General features: G+C 40.9%; 1 protein-coding gene across 3 annotated transcripts; it reads right to left on the reverse strand.

Annotated features, from left to right (window-relative positions):
• Window positions 1-239: 239 nt before the first annotated feature.
• On the reverse strand, window positions 240-23815 carry UBE2D3 (ubiquitin conjugating enzyme E2 D3). 3 transcript variants are annotated; one of them, XM_054825665.1, is made up of 8 exons: window positions 23293-23718; window positions 8961-9024; window positions 8844-8875; window positions 6169-6246; window positions 4817-4922; window positions 3371-3464; window positions 2528-2616; window positions 240-1758 (listed from the first exon to the last, which is right to left on the reverse strand). In XM_054825665.1, exons 1-7 carry the CDS (start codon window positions 23314-23316, stop codon window positions 2574-2576), a joined length of 441 nt encoding a protein of 146 aa, XP_054681640.1. In that variant the 5' UTR covers window positions 23317-23718; the 3' UTR covers window positions 240-1758; window positions 2528-2573. The 3 variants fall into 3 exon arrangements, with proteins under 3 accessions (XP_054681640.1, XP_054681637.1, XP_054681639.1); XM_054825662.1 differs by lacking the exon at window positions 2528-2616 and adding an exon at window positions 2802-2851 and having other exon boundaries at window positions 23293-23717; XM_054825664.1 differs by lacking the exon at window positions 2528-2616 and having other exon boundaries at window positions 23293-23815.
• Between the last annotated feature and the right edge of the window lie 900 nt (window positions 23816-24715).

Here is a 24715-nt window from a genome sequence, read left to right on the forward strand (position 1 = left end):
GAATCAGAATGTACATAACTATAAGCAGTGCAAAAGTGGTGCCAATGCGAAGTCACAGATGCACAATAAAGTGATAGTACAAGACTAGAGAAAAATGAAGCTATGATGTTAAGAATGGAGACCAAAAAAAAAAAAATCAAACAAGGAAAAATATGAAGGAAGAGGGCAGGAAAGAGGAGAGCTGGATGTTTAATAATGCCCTTGTTGCTGCAAAGATAAACTAATGGCACAAGACAATGTTTCTTGTAGAACAAAAGTCCAATAGCAACGAGTCTTTATTCACGTTTAGTCACCTGACATGAGGAAAGTGTCTGTTGCATTAAAATAGTCATCAATGTAAATGGCAGCATGGCTGAACAAGTCCTTTTCAATGGTAACGAACATCCCACATAGTAAAGTCACTTCAACACAGCCTCATGACAATTCCCACATCAAAACAGTACTTTATTTTATATTTTTTTTTGCCTCATCATTACTCCCACATTAAGATCTTTCAGCTGTCAAGTGTACAAGGTGAAGAAAAAGGTTCTCAGTCAGCAAACACAGGTGCATCAGGAAGTGTCTCCACAATACACCACTTCAGATCTGCTGGGTCCCAAGTCCATCCTTGAACGCTGGGCTCCCAGCACCACGTGTAGCACACTACTAAGGCTACACTACTATGTTAGCTTATTAATTCTGCATACATCAGGCCGAACAATGTGTCAACCTGCAACAGACTGAGCATTATAACTGAAAATGGCAAAAGATTCACTCTATTGAACTTTACATCATCATTTGATGTTCAACAATGAGGCAAATCCCAACAGTATATACAAAAACCAGCTTTGCTTTTACAAAAGATTTTGTTTCCCATATTGATTAATCCAGGCAGCTAACTCATTGGTTTATGCAACTTTATTGAAGAAAATAAATCAATTACTAGTAGAGCTATTAGTTGATCACTCATCCATTGACAACTTGCATCATTTATTCAGTGCTATATTAAACAGTGTTTTGGAAGACAGATTAACTAATAGCTCCAAGCCTCCTAACAAAATTTAAATGAATTACAAAAATGTTCTTAGACCCTATTTTGGAATACAAGGGATGTTTGACTTCCAATTTCCATTCTCTGTAAAACAAGAACTGGTCATTCCTTTATTGACATGCATAAGATACATCACATTTTCTGTTCTGCTGATGCTATAGATTCAGTACCAATTCTCCAGACACATCAGTTATGAGCAAATGTATATAATAAAACCTCAGTTCTCTAACACTGGAAGGTTTGGAACAAGATGGATGTTGCTACGGCAATGTTACTTCTTTGATGGGAGAAAATTGAACATCCATCTCCCCTCCCCCCTTCAGGTGATATCTTCAGTATCTGTTAGAGCAGTGAGGAATGTTTGTTTGTTTTTAATCTCATAACCAAGTTAGAATGAAGACATTGGCCACATAATACACATGCTCCATTAAAAAAAATTCTGAATCTTGGGCAATTGTTCTTGTGTAACTACTTTACAGATTCTAAAAGCAGTTATTGTCCAAAGCTGGAAGAACTAAAGTCTTCTCAGATGAGCATGTGCATGAATGGAAGGAGGTAAACAAAAAAAATAAAAAAAGATGAGGTCTGATAGGGGAGCAGCCGGATAAGAAAATCAAAAAAGGAACAGTAATTTAAAGTTTATTCCAGCTATAATGCAGGTTATTCTGACTTTAAGGTAGCATCACATGGCATACTTCTGAGTCCATTCCCGAGATATTCTGTTGTACCTGCAAACAAAGACAGGAATTGAATTTGTGTCCGCATGAACATGACAATTTCCTAAACAGTTAATGATTAAGTAGCACTTTATCCCCATCTCCCTATTCTCTTCACACTAAGAGAAGTCTCTTTCTATAGTAAGATATACTTGAATTGAAAAAGTTGAACAAATTCCTCCCTAGACAAAGATGTTCTCTAATTTATCTGAAACACTCTGAATTCAAGACAAGCAGATTTGCCAGAAGTCTGTTGTGAAAAACTGCTGAAGAGGGAAGGAATAGAAACTACCTGGGGTGGGAGAGGCAAGGGGAGTGTTTTGTTTAAATATTGTCCTTAGGTAAAGATTACAGAGTATCACATGCCATAAGTAAAGATTACTTGGTTAATAATATCATTTGATACAGAATGTCAAATTTCCCATTTTGGAATAAAACACCACTAAGCATTTCTTCACACTTAATATTCTCTTTCCACATGAATATACTGCTCAAACAACTTTTAAAAGGACATTAAAAGACTATTTAAGTACATTACTTCCACAGGAATTGAGCTGACAATTAGTTTATACTTAACTCCATGCTTGTCAGTAAGAAGTTAATTTTCAACTATACAAGCAGAATATAATTGCTGTATGTTTTCCTAGTTTATCTGCAGAAGACAGACACTGCTGAATAATAAAAATTTGAAATTTGGATTGTCTAAATTCACTATGCACAAGGTCTTGCTACAGGGCATCACTTTTAACAAAATTCTGACAAAATCTGGGTAAATACTTACCAGAACAAGTTGACAAGTTGGCTCAAAACCCGGTAATTATTTCATACTATCTTTTTGTTTGTTTGTTTTTGGCCATGCAAGAGCAGTATCTGTGAGAAATAGTGACTAGCCAATACATTTCACACTAACCACAGATCAAGCTGTTAAATATCCAAGTTCAGTAACTGGTGCATCCATTATCTGTTAGTTAATCCAGTGCCTTAGAGCATGCAGCACCCAAGTGCTGACAAGTTTCCATTTTGTTAAATGCACCATAATGTGCAGATATTCTTACCCTACAGCATAGCGTATTTCTCTGTCCACTCTCTTGCTAACCTATTGTACCTAATTGGACAAGTATATTTAGCATTAAAATATATATATATAAAAACCAAAGTCTACTTCATATAATTCTATCTGTGCAAAATGTTAAACACACATAAGGAAAAATAAGAAGTTTCAACACAGATAGGAAAAAAGTTATGTAGCTTATTTTCAAGGGGGCACCAAAATTACAGGCCAAGCTGCTACCAAAAGAAAGCACCAAAATAACAAAGCTATCTTTTCCTCAATATGAAGATCTAACTATATTCTATTTAAGCATGGTAAGCAAAAAACTGGGCAATACATACTTTAAAATAACTGCCACACACGTGAGAAAAAGAGTCTCCTTCACCCACAACTTTGAAGACACTAAGCCCCTTTGGTTTTAAATTATGCACTACCAAGAACAGATACTTCTTTGACAAACAAGTTCTCTCCATCCCAGATTTTCACAAAAGGCTCACTCAACACAATTGCTGTCTGACAATGCACTCTTACAAAGTTTGTTAAAACATTAGTCTTACACAACTCTGTACTTACTTGTCTCTGTCTGTTTTATAGATACGTGCAATCTCTGGCACTAGTGGGTCATCTGGATTTGGATCACATAACAGTGAACAAATGGATAAGAGAACTGTAAAAAAAGAAAAGAATTCTCAATACCAAAACAGGAGCAACAATCTCAGACACAATGGAGCACGGATCTTTGCATCAGTACAATGTCAGCTCAGGAGAGAACCTAAAAAGCCTTTTCCTCATACACAACCAAAATAAATTTGTAACCCTCTCTAAATAAGAAGCCCAGAATGATTTACAAGTTCATAAGAACTACTTGTTTCTTATTTCCCAATACTTACAGCTGTCAGTAAGCACACACGAGAACAGCACTGTTGTCCCCTGCACTATGACACAACACAGCAGCCAACAAAAGCATGTTATTATGTATTCTGATGACCCGCATGTTCCATGGTTTTAATCATGAAAAACAGAATTTCTACAATTTTTTTTTTTTTTAATCAGACTGAATTCTGTCTCTGTTTTAAGGTAGCAATACACTGGTCTGCACTGATAAAACCACACGTATGTTGTAAAATAAAGGTGTAACACTGTTGTAGGCAGCTATATGGACTTCATCCTTTACTCTCACAGCAGCTTTGAAAGAAAAACAATAGTGACAGCATTAAAATGTAAGGAATCCACATTCAAATCACAAACCTACTCCTTGGACAGACAGGAATTACACATTGTATAGACAAAGGAACACTTTGATGGATCTTTTGAAGACACAGTGACCACTGGCTTTGAGGCAAAACAAAATTTGATCATCATGAAAATATTTAAGAATTAACTGTTATTTCCTATAGCGAACTGAGGAAAGCTACAAAGCTTCTATTGCAGCACAACATCAATTTATCCTGAAGTAGAATCAGTAAGCTCAGTTCATGAAGTAATGTAATACAATGCCAGTGCACAGTAGTAGAAAGCAACGTGTATCAATAACAGTTTTCTTTTATTCATCTACCACAGAGATACACCAATATAACTCTGCATGTAATTCTAGACAGACTCAGTCAAAAGAACTATGCAGATTTTGTTATTAAAAACTGACTTTAAATTAATATTCAAGTGTGTATCTACACGGACAGCTGCAAACAAGGAGTTTCTCAGCCTTAGCTCAAATACAGCACCACAGGCCTGTTTCAATCCAAGTGCTGGCAGATTCCTCTGGGACCAAGTTAGTAAGCTCTGCTAAGAATACTGAAGCAAGCAAGTGGCCAGACAAGCCCTTAAACAGCCAAGTAGCACAAGGTGTTAGAAAAAACAACTATCCATTAAAAATACAGTGAGATACCATTATCAAATTGGCAAAACACAGGCTAGAATGAGTAAGGGAAATCAAGAGACAGGTAAGAACTCAAGACAATCAAAGCTAAAAGCACAGTATTCAACACAAGATGGAAATATTCCTCCTTCATGAAAAGTTACCTTTAGAAATAGTTAAAGCAGGAGACCACTGTGATCTTAGAATATCAAGACAAATGCTGCCATTACTGTTAATATTTGGATGATAGATTCTTGTTGTAAATGCAACCTGCAACAAAAAAAAATATGAAGACTGTGTTTTGGTCTATGACAACAATGACGTCACCCTTTCTTCTCAGTCAACTCAATTTAAAAGAAAAGGATTAAGCAGTTAAACTGCATCAAATTTATGGAAATGCACCCAAGCTGCAACCTCTTCATTTCCAATTACCAGGCACTGTATTTCAAACAGAAAGAGGGCAAGTATGAAGCTGTGTTTTAATCACAGGTGCCTGCATCACGATCAAGACACTCAACAGAAGTGCCTGAACCACGGTAACACTGCTATCACTAGATCTAAAGAACGTCAAACATTGTGGTCACTCCAAATGTGCACTTTCATATTGACAGAAAATTGGAAGACAATGCTAGTGGCTGATAAAGCTACAAAAAAAGCGTATTTCACAATTACTGCCAAATTCTAACAGAAACCATCTTCACTGATTTTAGGCACTCAGCAAGTTAATCCCTATCCATAGTGTCACACTCCTATAGACCAACCCAAACAGCTACACTGTAATACTTGACAGTCCTCCAGCAAGAATTCTATTACAGTAGCACAAAGCTAATGAGTTTTCCTATCAATTAAGAAAAGCAGAACTAAAATCAAACATCATTCCAAGTGTCCTGGTTCTCAGCTGGGATAGAGTTAATTTTCACAAGAAGCTGGGAGGGGACACAGCCAGGACAGCTGACCCAAACTAGCCAAAGGGGTATTCCGTACTGTATAACAACATGCTGAGTATGTAAACTCGGGGAGGAAGCTGGCTGGGGAGGAGGGATCCAGCAAATAGGCTTGGTATCAGGTTCCGGACAGTGAGCAAATTGCATTGTGTATCACCCACTTTGTATATTCCTTTATTTGTATTGCTGTTGTTATTTTCCTCTTCCTTTGCTGTCCTAGTACACTGTCCTTACCCCAACCCACAAGTTTTACCTTTTTCTTCCAATTCTCCTCCCCACCCCACCAGAGGGGGAGGAGCAAACGAGTAGCCATGTGGTGCTTAGTTGCCAGCTGGGGCTAAATCACAACACTGAGACATTCAGAATTCACATATATGAATATGTGCTAAAATATATGCTTACGCATCCATTCTTGTGGTAGTCAGAGATGGACCTAGCCATCTAATATACTCTAAGAATGCATGAAAAGAAATGAGAACTTGACAGTATTACAACACAGATGCCAACAATTTCTGTCCTGTACTCAGTTCTTTAAAGAGCACTAATTTCACAAATGAGAAAGCAACACTTACCTTAGGTGGTTTGAAAGGGTAGTCTGTAGGAAAGTGAATTGTCAAGAAGAATACACCACCCTGATATGGACTGTCATTCTGTCAAAGCAAACAAATAATTCTCCTATTATTATCTTTAGAACAAAACATCACTGAAGATATTGTTTCTAAATAAAGGAGACAAAATTTGTTTAAACAACTGAACTGTTTAATTCACAATACAAGAGAGATGCAATTAAAATTCAATTACTACTTCCTAAGGTAAGTGATAGAGAACACATACAGGTCACTTTCTGTATGGACGTTTCCAAGCTAATGCTTCACAGAAAACAGCCTGACAATCCACTCAGGACAACTTGGCAAAAGCATCCAAACGTCTCCAAGACAGCTCCAAGAAGTAATGTTAACAGAGCGGGAGTCCTGTCAGGCTCAAAACCCCCCAGGTTTTGTGTTTGCAGCTTATTCGTTACAACCACACAAGTCTACAGTGGTCATGGACAGCTCTAAGGGCCTCCTACTCCCTCCTAAATTCTGTCCTTGGCTTAGGTGTTGCTCGGCCCTGCAGAAAACCTACAAATATACAGCTAACTCCTTGGTTCCTTGGAAGGAAAGAAAACAACACTCAACCAAAAAACCCAACAAAGCACCAAACCAAACAAACCCCACTCTACCAGCACTAAGAAACAAATGTAAAAAACCCCAAAAAACACATCATGGTTAAATTGAATTCTTCCTCCCTTTCTGTATTTGAAATTCACTGTAATCTAGCATGGAAGAGTATTTTACATTTCCCTGCTCCAAGGAAACAATTATGGGGATAATTCATTCAGGCGTTAGCTATTAACAGTAAAGCAACATGTGGAAGTAAAAAAGCTGATAGTAAGCAGAGAATAAATGGAGTGACTAAATAGGGATTGTGTAAGTTACTAGTTACAAGAAGAAAGATGTAAGAAGCTTTTACTTGAAACTACAACTAAATTTCTGAAATAGAGGTAACAATTTCATTATTTAACCTGAAGACTACAGTGCTTTTAATTCCAGATTTGGGGCTAGCGAAAATGAATTTGAGACACACAGCATACACTTCTGAATTATTTGTAAATTGAATTTTCATATTAATTGCAAGAACATTTCACCAACGTAAGGAAATAACTACATCTTTCTTAGTTAAATACCAGAAAATTAAATTCTGCAACACAAGACAAGGGACTCAAACCTAAAAACATGTAGGTTATACCCTATCCAATCTCTGCTGAAAACCTAGCAATCAAGATATAATCTCTTGTATTTGGCAATAGATACTATGTGAAGCCCTGAGGAGCTAGAAAGCAACCCTTTTACTGCACATATTCTGGGGATATATTTTTAGCAATTACAGAAACCCCTTTTAGAATGTGTTAAACCAATGCAAGCTTTCTTACATCTGTCTAAGAAAATCACAGCCTACTACAGAGATGGAAGGCCAGGTGATTAGTTCTATAGCCCTCATCTGTTACTAAGGGCACTAAGCAACACCACAGGAGCACTGAAACTACTAACACCACACTTCTGTTAGGATACTGCCCAATCTTGAAACAGGAATGCAGGCCTTTTAAGACCACAAAAACTGTATGGGAGGGGAAAAAAAAAAAAAGGAGCTGTACATTATTAAACCAGAAGGGGAAGCTAAAAATTATAATCCCAATTTAAATTCAACTGATGTTTAATACCTTATTACCATGCAGGCACCAGCCACGTAAAAATCATACTCCATATAGTACAGAACATTCCTTGCCACTTAAACATGAATATAGCTATTAAACAATTTTATCTTTTTGAGGCAGCTAGTTACAATCAATGAGGACCAGCGATTTTGGAATGGAGAGCCATTTTTCCAGTCAGGTGAACCCCTAATAAGCACATTTTCCATAGCAATCTCCTAAAACCACGCTTGTGTATATATATAACATCAGGGCAATTCAGCATCACTGTTATTTAATTCCTACTCTGTAGCCTCACCAGAAGCATCACACAGTGGCTGCAGGTCTACTGGCATACAATATTTGTCTTCTCAAGTTACAAAAGGTTGTTTTCTAAATATATATAACCAGCCCCCAGAACTCCAGATGTCAAGTGTTTGCAGGTTAAGTTTTCAGGGAAGGGAAACATTTGCCTTTTTTAACAAGGAAAAAGTCACACTCAGGCTTCAGATGCTTATTGAACATTTAACACAGACTTTTTTTTCTCCAGTCATAACTGGAACCTCACATTTCAGTGACTTTTTCCCTTCTATTCCTGAAAGTATTCCAGATCTCAGCACATGACACTAGATCAAATAAGGATTCCCTGTTCTAAGATTCACACAAAAGCATCCCAACTAATTCCTGACACTGGGATCAGCTCCTAGTACAAAGTTCATGGTAGATTCAAACTTTAGAAGAAGTTAAATGCAAACAAAATTTCTAGATAAGAAGTGATGTCTAGCATTGCTGTAGAGATCATCTCAGCTGAATTATATATCCTCATAAAACATTCCAGCAATAAAATAATCATTAGACTTTTTTTCCCCTCCTTCATTTTCTGTTACTGTAAGGAGTACCTCTAGAACTAAAGCGTGATAAAGGGAGTTAAAAAAAGGTAAAACAAACCCACCCCCAGTTTCCTCCTGAATAAGAACTACTAATTTAATATTATGTCACAAGAATTAGTATACTTACAGGTCCCATAATTGTGGCTTGCCAATGAAACACTACAAAAGAAAAACTCCGCATTATTATCTATGCACGATATGCTTTGAGTTAGCAGAGCAAATCATAAAACTTAAGGTTACTTACTGTCATCTCCAACGGGACCTGCCGAACACTGTGCTGGAGGATCACGGGCTAAGTCACTAAGTTCCTTTAGGGAAAAAAGAACAAACAAAAAAATCTGTTCAGAGAAGGAACATTAATGAACTCAGTCATTTTCACTTCCTGTCCAGCAAAAATCTTGAACAGTTTTTCCATACACAAACACAGAAGAATGTGCAATAACAGCTATTAGAACCACTAGATCAGTATCAAAAATCTGTCTTATAAAAGAAAAGGACCATCAAAACCAGCTATGAAGGTAAACAGCTACAATGACTATGCTTTTCCAAATCATTACTGTAAAGACTGCTGAAGAACAGAAAGGAGAGCAGGACACAGAGCCTGAAGTGGGCAAAGTGTAACCACTTTCTGATCAAGATTTTTAAGGATTCAGTCTTAGCTAGAGAAGCCTGAAATGGGAAGAGAGAAAGCTATTGCTGAGTCTTCATGAAACAGAAAGCACTATGTATGTAGCATCTGATATTAAAACTCAGAACAGAAAGAAAACCAATATAGAAACTCAGTTTCATTTTCCCCACTACCTCCAGCAGCAATGTATCTTGTATAGATTAAAGTAGATATAAAAATTAAAGAGGCTGACAAGTATCAGAATCAGGCAAAATATTTGTATTTTTTATTTTAAACTTCACATTTAAGACAATTATTCCTTTAAAATTCTGAATAACTGAGGTGCAGAAACCCCCCTCCCTCCTCCATTACAGAGGGAATGAAACCAGAAACTTCAGATGGAGGATTCCTTGTGTAGTGTCAAGATTGCTGTGATGCATCAAAGCAGCACAGCATTTATTTGTTTAAATGCTCCACAAGTTACTTGTTTGGACAGTGTCTTTTAAAATTAAATTTATACTTTCAGTTAAAATATGTAACAGATACCTTCCCTCTTCCCTGCTTTCTTTTGAATCTAAAAATGGCTTCAGGAGCTCCTAGATGCCTTGACAAGTGCAGATTTATAGAAGTCATGAGAAAAGGAAAAAACCTTCAGTCCCTCTCCCATATATTAACAGTTGCACACAAGTTATTTTGCTACAAGTCTATACAAGCCATTAAAACAAGAACTTTCCACTACTTTGTCAGAAGAAACCCAGGCATACCTATTACGCTGGAAACACATGCATATTTGGACCAGACAGCCAACTATTTTGCCTGGGAAGATCCTAATGTACATCCTTTAAGTTTCACAAATTCTGCACTTGATAAAAATTTAACAAGTGTAAGCCAACACAAAATGAGGGGAAAAAAATTACTTTCCCTGTAACCTAAACGCATTGTTCTTTGGTAAGATGATAGCTCCTGCAAACACAGAGAGAATAACACTACTTCAATATGTAGAAGCCCATACAATAAAAAAAAAAAAACCCCAACCAAAACCCGCACTGAAAAAAACAACCCCCAAAACACCAAGAAAATTTAGTCCCACATTTCCCCTCCCCTTCACATGCTAATTTTTATGAACCTTCCAATTAACCAGATTTCAGTTTTGCACTGGAATCAGACTGTTGTAAAACAGAATTGTATTAGTTTTGATAAGCAAGGGCACAATGAAGTTAGTATTACAGTTCATTTCACTGCCACTGTTATTTAGAAGCATGGGCAACAGCTCTTTCCAGATCATCACAGTAAATCCATTTGGAGTGCATTTCTCTACATTCTCCAGTTTTTGTTGGGGGTCCCTGTGATACTTATTTCTGCCGTGAAATATCACTTATTAGGTCCATATGTCATTCAGCACCCTCCAGAACGATTTGCTAAGTTAAACTTATATTACCCATGTAAAGACAAACAAGTAATGTAGAAGAACCTTCAGGCAGAAAGCTCTTTTTAATTTTCAGGGTGGGTGGAGTTTTTTTCCCATTTAACAAATACAGCAGGTTTTGTTAATCAGGCTTATTTATCATCTAAATATATTTTCCACTCCTAAGAATGATCAATCATTTCCAAAATCTGAGGGGGGAAAAAAAAAAAAAGAAGATATTTTGTCCCTTAAAATAAGTCGTAGCAATAGAAAAAGCAGAAAGACATAAACGTTACTATTTTAATATAGTGGTGTAGTTATTACTGGGTTGATTTAATTGGGGAAGAAGATCAGATCCTATTTTTTTTTTTAGATCACAGGGACTTAGAACTCTGAAAAGGCTCTTCATGCAGTTTATGAAAATTATAAAAGTGAGTAGCATAAAGACAAGGTCACGAAAAGATCAGCATAAAGAGGACTGTCAGAGGTATGTGCATGAGACTAGAAAGCTCTTCTGAAGATATTGCTATCTTCAGAGAAACAAGAAATCAGTACTCAACATAAAAATAAGGTATTTTAACACAGCAGTACAGTTAGAGTATATCAATAATTCAACTAGGAAAAGCAAATACAAGTAGGATTGCAAATATAAGACAAGTAATAAATTTAGTAAGTTCCGGTGAAAAATTTGTGCAAAAAAACCTTCAGTCATATTAAAAATAATTTACAAGCTGAAACACATGAGTTTTAATATTACAGTCTCCAGTCATTTCAAAATACATGTCCGTACAGAGTAACCCCTTAACTACTTGAACTGTTCTAGAGAACAAACAAGCAGTGATTTTCATAAGTTAAAGGACTAAAGTTCTGTCTGGCCCAAAATGCTTCAGTAAAAAAAAAAAAAAAAAAAAAATCTCATTTTGCTAAACAAAGCAGTTCAAAATACAGATAAGGTTAGTAACACATGATACACCACTTAGCATTTCAACTACAGAGCAAGCAATTTACCTGCTAAATTCAGAAAGAAAAAAAGCTGAGGTGGCATGCATTCTAGTATTTGCTTCTCTTCAGTACTATGGTCAGAAGAGTAAAGTTTTAGTAAGGCTGTTTGCTTCAGCAGAGCATGAAGTGTTGTGGAAGAACTCGGACAAATACGAGACACACTGGCAAGCTTTGCCTGCTTACAGTAACACCAGACCTATTTTACCTCCTCCCTGGTAAGTGTGGCGCTTCACATCTATCTACACAAAAAGAGGAAGGCATTTTGCAACAAGGGAGCGGAAAGTCATTTCTGTGTAACTTTAAAAAGTGCCTCCTGAAAGGTACAACTCTGCTGAATCCAACAGGCAAACTGGAATAACTGGAACTAAACATGCAGAGGCACACGGGCTGTGATATTTGGAGCACAGTTGAAGCATTTCATTCAAGGAAAGGGAGGAGCTTGCTTTTTTTTTTTTTTAAAGCTTCCCACTCGGCAGCAGAAACACAAACTGACCTTCCTTCTCAGCTTAGCAATCAAAAGCAACTATTCTATAACAGGAAAATATTTAATCTGAAAAACATTTCTGACATCAAAACTAAGCTTCATCATTTCCATAAGGCAATTAAAAAAATAATTTTAAAAAAATCAGCTCACAATTGTTCCCCTGCTTTCACTGTTTTCTCACCAAGAAGGTGAAGACCACATTAAGTTTCATTTTACAAAGCAGAGTTTAACTAGTATTTTAGAATTTAACTAGTATTTTAAAAAGTTAAAATCATTCCAAGCATTGTTCTGCAAAATTTCTATGTATAAGGGCTTTATCTTTCTAATATTTCTTCTGCTGCTCTACTTACTGTCTCCAACTTTCAGTAGTGCTTTCCTTTGTCAAGGGGTACTAAGCTAAATCCCAAACTTTCTTTAAAAACCCTCAAAGTAGAACCCACATTTTCTTGGAGTCACCTGCTGTAGTTTCTCACTTTACAGGTGGCTTAAGAAAAAAATTCCCAAGAAGCAAATTCCAAAGACTTTACATAGAAACAATAAGCCAAATTTGGTTCAGAGTGATGCGTTATATGCCTATCGGAAAGGATTAGTCTTGAATTACAACCGTGACTAGTAGTCTCTGGCACTGCCAGAGGTTTCCGGTGTAGCTCCAGCATATCACCATTTCTGCGTCCCAGTTTCCAAATATAAAGTTGTGATCGTTCCTGGCTCTCCACAAGGATGATTAGTCACTTAGCATTTTACAGATTTAAACACTGTTTAAGGAGTACGCACCAATGTTACTGTTAGAGGACAATGGCAATGTGGCATATATGAGAAGCAATATGTCTACAATTTTGCAGCAGAGTTTTGAAAAACAGAGATAAGTGGAAATACAGCAGCAGTACCCATTGCTGCAGACAGACAGACCTGCCTTAACACCCATTCAGCACCCTGGTACTCTGGCAGTTTCATATTAAGTCTGTAGCAAGATGTAGTGTCATTGGTGAAACAGCCCCATTCTTATTCTTCTCTCTTCTCTTTCTCTATAAATTCATCAAAAAGCTAACCAAAAAGAAACCATTATTTTCAAGAAAAAAATGCTTAGAAAAGTTAACTAATCTGCTTGTTTTGCACAAATATAATCATAACATTGAAAAAAGGGCTTATGCTTCATGTGATGATCCAAAACAGTGACATGTGAGTGTGAATGCAGGACTATGACCCCATTACAAACCACAAAAGTGTTGTCTTTTTTTTTTAAAAACAGAAAAGCTACTGAAAAACTCCCTCAAATAACTCCTCTCTACCAGTCATTTAAAGGATGAAGAAAATGTAAAGAATGACATGAAGGATACTTCATCCAAATATGCATGAGCAAGACAGTGAAGGAAAATATTTAAGGGAACTATTTGCTTTTCTCACAGAAGTTTTTGGGTCTCAGCAAATTCAGTAAGAAATGACAGCTTGGTGACTACCCAGCTGCCTTCTTGCAAGGTACCAAGTAGAGCAGCATCAGTGTCGGCTCCTTTTCTTCTCCATTTGTCAGAATTCATACTCCCTGTGGCACAACTGCTACATTTTTCTAGTTTAAGCTGGAAATAGCCAGGGCTTATTTTTAATGATAGTAGCAGCTGACTTAAATACAGAGCAGCAGAAGATCACTCCCACCAGCGTGACAGAAGATCACTCATTTTCCTCCACAGGCATAAACTTACAGTTAGATTTAATAGTGGTTTGTAAAGATTCCATATTGGTTTGTAACACAATTATTTGTCAAAATAATATTTTGCAGCTTTCTGGTTTGTAATCAAGAAAGCACAATGGAAAAAAATGGGGTTAATTTCCTTTAAGTTTCCAAATAGTAACTCACTCTTCCTTGGAGGGCATGAAAGGTGATATGCAGCTAAATCAGAAGTTTAAATTTAAAAAAAAAAAAAAAAAGAAAAAAGGGAAAAAGAACACATCAGCCAAAGAAAAATCAGCATTTATTAATTTGAGTGCTTGTCTAATGTTGTCTGTGTCAAACAGGATATTTCAAACTCTAAGCATCCAAAAATCCATCACTGCATTAGTCTCACTCATTAGCTCACATCTGAAAACAGCTTTAAAAAAAGAAGGAAGGATTGGAAGCAGCTATAAAGGGAGGGGAAGAACATTTAAGCCTGTTTGAAGATTAAGAAGTGTCAACCAGCAAAGAACTACTGCCTCATCCCACACACCTGCATTTGCAACATTCGTTTCAGCATGAAAATTAATTACCCCTGGAAGCAGAAAATAACAGTTTGAAAGAACACTGAATGTGGGTTTCTAAGCTGAATAAGAAAGCAATGGCATAATACACATCACCAAACAAGTGTAACCAGCAGAAAATTATCAGTTTCAAACAAGCTGGCCTTTTGGCTAACACTTAATAAATGGATAAAAACAATGTATAATGATAGTGCATAATACAGAAAGATGTAGGTTCTTGTTGTTTTGTGTGGTTTTTTTTTTTTTTAAAAGACATTACAGCAAATATGCAGAGAAAACACATGAAGAACAGTCACAGAAAACAGTGAGGGCCAAAGAGCACAAAACAGTTTTTAAGAAACCCAAAGCATGACAAGGAATGTAACAGTTCCTATTGTCCCTATCTTGATTATTATGCTTGTTCTATTTTTCATGGTTCTCCTTTCTCAAGCCATTAGAACTAAATTTTTCAGGCTACACACTGCACATTGTTTGTACAATGTCTACCAACAGTATCATACTAGTATATTAAAAGACAATCATAGAAATACTCATGTTTTAAGCCTTGCACTCAAGGAAGGAAATGCCAGACTGCTGTGCAACTGTAATTAAGTCACTTTGTGTGCTTGGACTGTGATACAAACTACTCAGATGACTACACACTACCTTTTCAAAGAACCTACCGTTCAGTACACAAGCCCTTTGTGAATGAAACTATTGTCTACAGCTCTTCTCATCTGTTCTGAAATTTGGAAGGTGTACAACATAGGTAATGCTTTTCACCAAATTTCAGAGTTACTGCAGCTAAAATGGCTCTCTATTGTATTCCAGCCTTTCACAGAGTTCACCTTTAGTTGGACAGACCCAATTGGAAAAGGAGCTCAGTTACCAACTTTGCTTTCCTGGTCACTCACTAAAGGCACTCAGAACAAACTTAGAAAAAAGGCGGCAACTACACACCTATAACTGCGCTTTAAACTCAAAGGTATGGCTTGTTTCCCCCAAAGCAGTCAAAACCCACAGCAGCTTACTCAAGATGAAAAAAATCTGACTGCTTCACACAGATCAAGTTCTGAGGTATAACAACTACCATTCCCTGAAAATTAAAACACACGCTCAGTGTAGGATGAGGGCTGCGTACATTGACTAAAGTAAGTTGAAGGGAAAAATGTGAAGTACTGGTTAACTCCCTATCCATTCAATGACAACCACGTATTTTAATTCTGGCGTTTCCTAGCTTTTCAGTATTGGACCCTGAATCTTAGCATACTTTTCACTTGGAGGTTTTTCCTGCAAAAACCACACTGATCTCTGGTTCCATAACCCAGGACTACAATGCAGACCTTAGAGAAGAAGGTAACTAGCATAAATAGGCCACAAGAAAAGCGGCAAGATGTATCTAACTCAATTAAAAAAAAAAAAAAAAAGAAAGGACAGGGAAAGGAAGACACAGATTAAATTCAGTCTAGACAAATATGATGTGATGCACTTGGAAAGAAGTTTATATTCAAAGTAAGGCACTCTGGCCTGATGACTACCACTCAGGAATGAGATTTTAGCACTGTGATAGACAATTTCACACAAATGCTAGCTTAACACTCATTACACACTGGGGTTTGCAGGGTTACACGAGAACCTTCCAACACGCTGCCCTGCAGCTTGTCAAGAAGACAGTAACATAGAGCAGAACCTCAGCCAACACCTCAACGAGAAGCACCATCTGTACGCGCACTGCCCTGGACTCTGTGACAGAGGCTGCCTGCAGTTTGCCAAGCCAACGCAAAAATCTTTGGGGACTGGTAGCGTACGGCACAAGTTTTTGCAGAAATCACAAGCAGCCTTAATTGGGCACTTAACCTCAATAAGTCTGCACTTTCTGAATAAAAGTACAAGAATTCTCCACATTCTCAAGGAAATGTATGGAAAGCAGGATCCTGTAACAAAGTTATCAAATTAATATTCTAACAAATAACACCACATCTGTAATCAGTGTGGTGAATTCATTGTTTAGATGTAGTCTGATATATTATTCTGAAATTTAATTATTTAACCTAATGAACTCTGAAAATCAGCTCTCCTTTTAAAAAGCTGTCTTGACTTTTACCAGTTGGTGTTTTGTATGAATCCAAAGACACATGTGAAAGCTATTGCAATACACCATAGGGGAATATTCTATGTACGCAACTACATGGGGATGATTACACTAGCTTATCTACAGCTGTAGAATTACCCTATCATACCACACTATTGTGTATAACTACACTTGGTGATGGTTCTGTGTTTTGAACAGCTAGCGGTACAGATGCAAACTAAGGATCTGTCTGTAAGATTAGATACAGTTATACATAAAAATCAGCTCACATTGAGCCAACAGAGTGTAAAGAGCTCACAGAAGCAATGAGTACCTGGCCAACCTAACTCCAGGTTACAGAGAAAGCTCACTGTAGAGTTAACTGAGCACGTAACAAAATCCTCATGCCCTCCATCACGAAGACCTAAAGCACTTTAGCATCTGCACTCAGTTCAGCTTGCAACTCTGGTGTCCAGATGCTAGTGGAACAGATTAAACATTTGTCTCCTCGTTTTTTTACTGGGCCCTAACATTTGCAAAGCAGTCTGCAATCCTCCCATCTTGCTTTCTTAAAACCAGAATAAAAAACCATCACAATTACAGGGGAAAAAACTGCAGGAGATCTTGAAGATGTGTAGCATATCACATCTCAAAGGGATTAAGTTCAGAACAAAGGCTTCCTTTACACAAAATTTTAATACCGGAGTTCACTGTTGGTAAGAAGGCTCTGAACAATGTTTAAGCAAAATTTTAAAAATCCCCTCTACCTATTTAGTCCTGAATCCTGCAATGCTCTATTTGGCTCATTTTTCAGTATTAAATCTTGCCTACATCCAAATGTTTTTCGAAGAGTTGCCAAAGGCATAAACGCCAATTTAAACTTGTGAATGTAATTTTAACTTTTTTTTTTTGCAAAGTTTCCCCATCACAAGCTACCACATTTAATGTATTAGATCAGTGCCCCATAAAAAGCCTGCTGAAGAGAAAGTTTTTATAAATGGAAAGTACATGAGCTTTTTTTAAAGTTTGAGGCGTTACATTTAGATTCAAGAAGTTTACAAAACTGTCCAGCATGTGCAACTCAACACAGTTTAAGAGTCTCTTCTGATAAAGCCAACTTGACAAAAAGTAACTGCATATAAAAATGCACTACTGACTGCAATCATATATACATTCTCACTGCTCCTTTCATTTCTTACCCTAATTTATTTCTTTCTGTGTATTATACCAGCAGGTTACTACATCACGTCAGTTGCAGGAGAAAATGCATGCCTGTAACTTAGCCTTTTTTTCAATGTAAGCTACAGCATCTTAGCCTAAACTATCAACAGAAGTCAGCTTATACTGAGTTAGCAGATGTAATGCTCAAGTGCAGACCACACATTCCCATCTGCCAGCTCTGATGCACAGGGGAGGGACCTATACAAGAACACAGGGCAGACAGTTAAAGTGGCAAAACCTTAACATTTGCAACAGAAAGATTTATCAGAGATCACGTATCAATGCTCTAATCTGAATGACACAAAAACTCTACCCTTTTCCACTCCTCCTTACCAGCTGTCACCTGACATCCCAGACAAGTTAAGAACCTCCATCCTCTCTCCCCTTTAACAGTTCAACCCAGTGGATGCAGAGAAAACATCCTTGGGTAGGGGATGATGCCAGGCTAGAGGTGGCCTCCACAAGGAACAGAGATGCCTTTGGCAAGAGACAGTTTACTGCTCTGTATTCAACAGCTGCTACTTACAGCTGTTTACATCCTTCCCCGCTCCTTTGCCCATTAATGTGTGAGTGCAAAGAAAAGCATTAGTGCTTCAGAGCTGGTTACGGACTGGGGAGGAGGTTGAAGGGAGCTCATTCAGCTTGGAGTTCTTCACCAGCTCTTCTGTAGAAGAAACTCATACCGAGAATAGTAGCAAAAGCATTGGCTTACTTTCAAAAACAGATCCTTAAAAGCTGGCATGATTGTAAAGAAAACGTTGGCTGGACAACCTTTTTACCCTGTACATTATCCCACCCAAATCCTTAACATACTGGAGAAACTCTGTTTTTAAGGTACACAAGAAGTACCCATCTAATGGAATACTGATCTCTGAAGTTTTGTAAATTACTTAAGTGAGATGACGATCCCCTTCTCCCCCAATTCCAATGCACACACTTAAAGACCTATGCTGACTGGAAACTTGTTTCACCAGCACAGTGCCTGGTTAACAGGAGAAATCTTTAAGTTACTGCAGTCCACACTTTCTAGTTAAGGAAGCATCAATTTTCCTCTCTGATAAAAAAAATGACCAGTTCTTAAAACACGTCCAAGACTTTAACAGTAAATGCTGGACTTGAATATGGGTATCAAACCCACCCAATTAAGAAGCAGTATTTCCATTTTAATGATATTCATTTCATAGTGCAAATGTCACTTCTGACTATTCGGATAAGCTAAATCTTAAACAGAATTTAGATGATGACAGCTTTCATCTGATGTTGAGGAATTTTAATCTGACTTTTAAAAAACACTGAAGTTCTTCGTTACTAGCGCTTCCCAAACTCCATTACTGAAATCTCATTATTTAAAATCAACCGTGGCTTTCTGGCTCAACATGACCCTTCTAGTGCCTAGTTGCACTGCATTATCTACTTGAGGTAAGCCTTAGTCTACCCCTGGATACTCAAAATAGTTAAGGTGAATTAACTATAGTAAAAAAGGTAATTCAATATGTATAGAGAGAGCATTCACAAAGGTTTAAAGCATTTTAACTAAGCTTACATCAACTGCATTTCATTAGCTAGTTAATCTTAACCTTCTGAGCCCCTAAACAGACAAATCCAGACTTATTTCTAGACATTCATTCAAAGCATAAGATCAATCACGTCACTTCAGGTTATTTAACTATTCTAAGTCCAGCAAACTAAACCCAAGACTGCCTGCAAAAATAAAGCATTGCAGGTTTCATCCAGAGAAGGAAAGTGAATTCCAAATGGCTTTTTCTAGTTAAGCTAATTTTTAAAAATTTCACGCTAAGTTCAAAAGAAGAGAGTAGCAGTTTAAAACAGAAGTAATAAGCAGGCTTTATAACTCTTAACTGAATTGCCTCTATAAAAGCTACATCTTTGGTTAAACTAGTGCAGATTTCCATGCTACCTTCATTGCTGCAGATTACATCCAATCTCTGAAAAATATTACAGTTATCTCCAGGGTTAGTAGCATTTCTTACTCTGAGTGTCTGGAGGATGGGGGTTAAAGTTGCAATTAATTATACATCTAGGAATAGCACTGGAGGCTATAGCCTTGAGGAAAATACTTGTTTAGTCTCCACTCCACCACTGCCAATGGAAGCCTTCTATCTGCACTTAAGCAGTGATAAATGGTTTTGCCACCTTCAGCCTTTAGCTTCCAGGATGCCAACTTCACTTAAGATTTTCTAATAAAATACCTCAACAGAATGATGCTGGCTTATGCTATGCTTAACCAAATGGACATAAAACACAGCTGGCACAAGTTTTCTTAAGGATTGCACAGACAAGACATTTTGTGCATATATCTCCTGCATTAATTCTATTTTTAGCCTATCAAGATCACTGCTTAGGCCTTCTATACTACCTCGCTTTAATGGATGCACATAGCAGTGATGTACATCAATGATGTAATGTTCCCAAGTTTTCTCAATTTTACACATTCCCAATTCCCTACTCCTACATAAATGTTTCCCTACTACCAGATCATCACCACTCAAACCGGAAGTGCCAACATGCTGCAACAGTTACAGGATGTGCCTTCAGCAGGTACCACTCAATGTGCCACAAGCATGTATCAAGCGTTTAGATATAAGCTCATAAATCAATGTGAATTTGTCAAAAATTGGGAAAAATAAAATTGAGAAAAATTTCATCCTCAGGAAAGGAAATAGTTAAAATTAAGATGTAGGTTCACATTATTCCATAGTACTTGCTTGTCACTTTGTCTTGTGCAAAGCAAGCCACATCAATAAAAGCAGAGTTTTGCCAATCAAATGCAGGCTACCCTCAGGGCAGATGGCACAGATGCGATGATGAGCTCCAGCATAACATAATCTTTCTGGGACTGGCTACGTACCTGACAACTACTTCAGTTTGGAGAGCGCTTTATAAAAGGTGTTCCAGAAGTAGATAACCCAACGCATAACACATGAATACTCACATGCTTTCATTTCCAAGCCAGAAGTAGAATTTGCTAGTTATGTTTTAGGTAGGGGTTCTTGTATTCTGAATGTGTAATATACTTCAGATTAAATTTACACACACTAAACCAGTCTGAAAGTCTGGTTTACCCCATATAATAAAGAATTTTATTTTGCTTCATATGTCAAGTCCACAAAGAGGGATTTGGCCAAACAGACTGAAAATACCTTCGCTGGTACATTTGGGATGTCATCTGCTGCAGGAGAGAATGAATTCTAGTCCTGACAGGTAATACCACAAGTCAGGCTAAATCAGCTATGTGTGATCACAACACTCTGAGGTCCTGGTCTCTCTTTAGCCTGTTCTGATCTAGTGCCAACAACGTACTACAAGGAAGCAGAGAGTTTCAAGGTCTGATCTGTGACCTTACAATTGGAAGACAGAGATCCCAGCTCACCGGTGACCGAGTGCCATTCTCTGGCTTTACCAGTTGGCAAGATTGAAATCTAAATTCACAGCCATCTTGTTACAAAATTGGCCCTGCTATTATTGGATTTCAGCCTCAATCCCAGTAAACATTTGTATTGGAAACCATGCTTGGGAAGAAAGCAACTCGCAAGCACTGGTTTCAGTTTAGCAAAACATCACTTTTCAGGTTGGCAAATACAAAATCAAAACTGTAAACCCTATGCGAATTTGGAAGTGTATCTGGTAGCACGGTGTGATTAAATTGATTAAAAATAGCACCTTCAAAAAAAAAAAAACATCAAAAACCAAACCAACCGACCAAAAAAACCCCAACTCTAACCCAACCATTTCACCAATCCTAAACTCTAGCACTGGGTAAAGGAAGAAGCTGGCTACTGCACAGTGCTGTAGAGCACAAGGACCAATACAGGACAAGACACTGCACACGACAGGCCAAAACCCTGAAGTCAAAGAGATGACTTATTGATTCAAGAGCCATGCTGAATCGTTTTAAGGTTCTGACCACCAGATTACTACGTAAGTGGAGGTTTGCCCTGGTTTATATTTGACAATAAATTCTTACCTGCAGTGCCTGAATGTTTCATAAGCATGAGTTGATGACAAAGCATACCAGGGAGTATCCTAGCTGTGTTTCAACTCAAGTGATATCATCCACTAATACAGGGGAACAAGTTCTGATGGCAGATTCGAAAAGAATTGTTTTGAAATTCTTGTGAAAGCATAGCCATAATTAATTTAGGTAGCACTAATCCAGAACAGATTTAAAATTTTCAGGGATAACAGAACCATCCTTTCACTAATAAATTATAAATAACCTCATTTTGACCAAAATATGCCAACAAGCACTGCCGAAGAGATGTGAAATTACAGTAAGACTAATAGGTGGCAAACTCTATACACCATCTATAAAACGTGTTTTGGGCACCGAAGTTCAGTTCACCGATTTCAGGACACACTGACTTTCTGCCATCTTGGCAGGCTACGAGATGACCAAGAAACTCCTCTCAGCTCTCGAAATACGTAAACGCTCCACGTAGCTCGCGTAGGAGCACAGATCAACAGCGACTTCCCGGTAACGCCACTGCGCTCCCATCGCGTTTGCTATTACATCCCAGCAATTCCCAAACCCGAAGCGCTGCCATCGAGAAACCGTAAAGCTGCCCAAACGCAACCTCACGTTGGGATCCTTCTGCCTTCGGAGAGGTTTTTAAAAAACAAAACAAAAAAAAAAAACCCCAAAACTTTCATCACCTCGGCATTTTTTCCGAGTTAGCCGCGAAGTTACTCCACCCGGCTCCGATTGTGCAACGGGGAGGCGGCGGCGCGGTGCGCGCTCCCGCCCGGCGCGGGGGGCGAGGCGAGGCGGCAGGCGATCCCCGGGCGGCGGGAGGGCCAAGCCGGCCCCGGGGTAGAGGGAGGGGGAACGCGGGGAGAGTATGGCACCGCGGCAGCTGCTCCGGAGTCGACGGGAGCGCGGACGTGCGTATGTGTGTGTCATGTTATTGCAGAAAGCGAGAGATCCCGGAAAGAGCCCGAACTAGGCGAACCCGCCGCCATCTTACAATGCGGGAAAGAAGTTGCACGCCAGAGGGGAGAGACCGGCCCGAGAGGCCGGCTACCTGCCCCGGGGAGGGCCGCGATCGGACCGAAAGCCCCTCCGGCACACGCGTACCGGCACCATCCGGGCCGGCCGGCGGCAGAGGAGCGGCGGCGACGCCACCGCCGCGCCGGGGTGGCTCCGGGTTGCGCTGACATTTGAGCGTCCCCAGGAGCTGCCGCTCCCCGCCCGCGGGAGCGGCGCCGCCCGCGCCCCGGTCCCAACCGAGCCCCCCCCTCCACCCTCCAGGGCTCTGGCCGACCTCCGAGGTCCCGGGCCTAGGCCCGGGGAGAGCGGCCTCAGCGGCCCGGTCGCGGCCTCGCCGGAAGGAGCCGGCCGCTGCCCGGCCTCGCTCCGCCAGCCTCCCGCCTCCCCCTTCCCTCCCCCGCCAAGCCGGGCCGGCGCACCCCCGGAGCCGTGCCCCTCTCCTCCCGGGGCGGGGGTGAGAGGGGAAGGAAAAAACCCAAAAATAAAATTAAAAAAAAAGAAAGACCAACGTGGGGAAGGGGCGGGGGGGAAGCGGGGGTCAGGCGGAGGAGGAGTCGCGGCGCTCACCTTGTTGATGCGTTTCAGCGCCATTGTGTGCGAGTGCCGCCGCCGCCGGGCCCGTCTGTGCGCCGCGGTGACTCCGCGCTCCGCTCGCGCCGAGGGGGGGCCGGGAGGGAGGGAGCAAGCGAGGAGGAGGAGGGGGAGGAAGGCGGAGAGGGGGGAGGGGGCAGCTGCGCTTCTCCTTCCTTCGGAAACAGCCGAGGGGGGCGCCCGACCGGAGCGCGGCGGCCGCCCAGAGTCCTGTCTGCCTGCGGGCAGCGAGGCCGTGCGCCGGGGAGGCTGCCGGGGGAAGCGCTCCGCCCGCCGCGCCGCTTCGCCGCCTCCCGTCACCGCCGGGAGGAGGAAGGGGGTGTGGGTTTGGGGGGAAAGCCGAGAGGCGCCGCCCGCCCGAGAGACAGAGGGCTAGAGAGCCCAGCACAGCCACCGCTGCTGGCCAGGCCCAGACGCGGCGGGAGGGCGGGAGGCGGAGCCAGCAGGGAGGGGCGGGGCGAGACACGGCGCCGCCGCCAGCGCCCCCCCCCCGCGAGCGAGGGGGGAAAGGGGCGGGACCAGCGCCGCAGGGCAGGCCGGGCGCATGCGCCGCCCCGTGCGTGTTCTCACCCAACCCCGCTGAAGCAGAATGATCTCGCGAGCGGTAGGCGCGAGTGGCGCGCCGGCGCGCAGGGAGGGGGCAGGGGAAGGAAGGTTCTGGGGCCGCCCGGGGGCGCTTCGGCGGGGGCAGCTCCCCGTGGTGCCGTTGTACTGCTGCTTGCCACCGCCCGAGCAGGGCTGCCTGGGGGTTCCGCTGCGCCGCGTCGGGCCTGCGGCAGCGCCATGGGCGCGGCGGCGCGCAGCGCTGACGATAAGCCCCCGCCCCGCCGCCGCCGCCGCCCTCCCACGAAATGGCGGCGGAGGCCGGATCTACATATCTGCGCTGACGCGGCGGCGTGGTATCCTTCCGCGCGTTAACCGGCTTCGTCAGCTGTCAGCGCCTGAGGGTGTCACCGGAAGGGGGGTGGGGGGGGAGCTGGCTCGCTTGTGGCCTGTTCACCGTCGGGCTGCGCTGGTGCCCGGGCACTGACTGCCCCTATGTTGGGCGGCCGAGCCGCTTTCCGCCCCCCTTCTTTCGCCCGTCCGGGTGTCCCCATGGCTGCGCGGCGGGCGGCTGGGAAGGGGCTTGTTCGAGCGGCGATGCGGTGGAACGCGGGTCAGGCGTTCTTCCGCCTCGAAGAAATAACGCCAACGCTTTCCCACCCTCGGCGGGACGCGGAGCCCGGGAAGCGGACAAAGGAGGGCGCTTCGGCTGGAGAGCAGGGGCCCTGAAGCAAAGGGGTTTGCACCTCTCGCTGTGGTGCCGGTGATAGAGCTAAAGGTCTGCTCTTGCCCAGGAGAGAAGTAGCGTCAACCAGAAGAGCAGGCCTGGTGCGAGAGCAATGGCCTGGAAACTTTG

The sequence above is a fragment of the Grus americana genome, chromosome 4 (genome assembly GCF_028858705.1).
Source record: "Grus americana isolate bGruAme1 chromosome 4, bGruAme1.mat, whole genome shotgun sequence".
NCBI classification, from domain to species: Eukaryota; Metazoa; Chordata; class Aves; order Gruiformes; family Gruidae; genus Grus; species Grus americana.

Excerpts from the sequence above, each read along its gene's own strand:
- UBE2D3 (XM_054825662.1), bottom strand. The coding sequence starts at position 23,316 with ATGGCGCTGAAACGCATCAACAAG. Across the intron at positions 9,025-23,292 it reads CGCTGAAACGCATCAACAAG|GAACTTAGTGACTTAGCCCG; the intron begins GTGAGCGCCGCG and ends TTTTCCCTAAAG. Across the intron at positions 4,923-6,168 it reads ACCCTTTCAAACCACCTAAG|GTTGCATTTACAACAAGAAT; the intron begins GTAAGTGTTGCT and ends TTTTTGTTGCAG.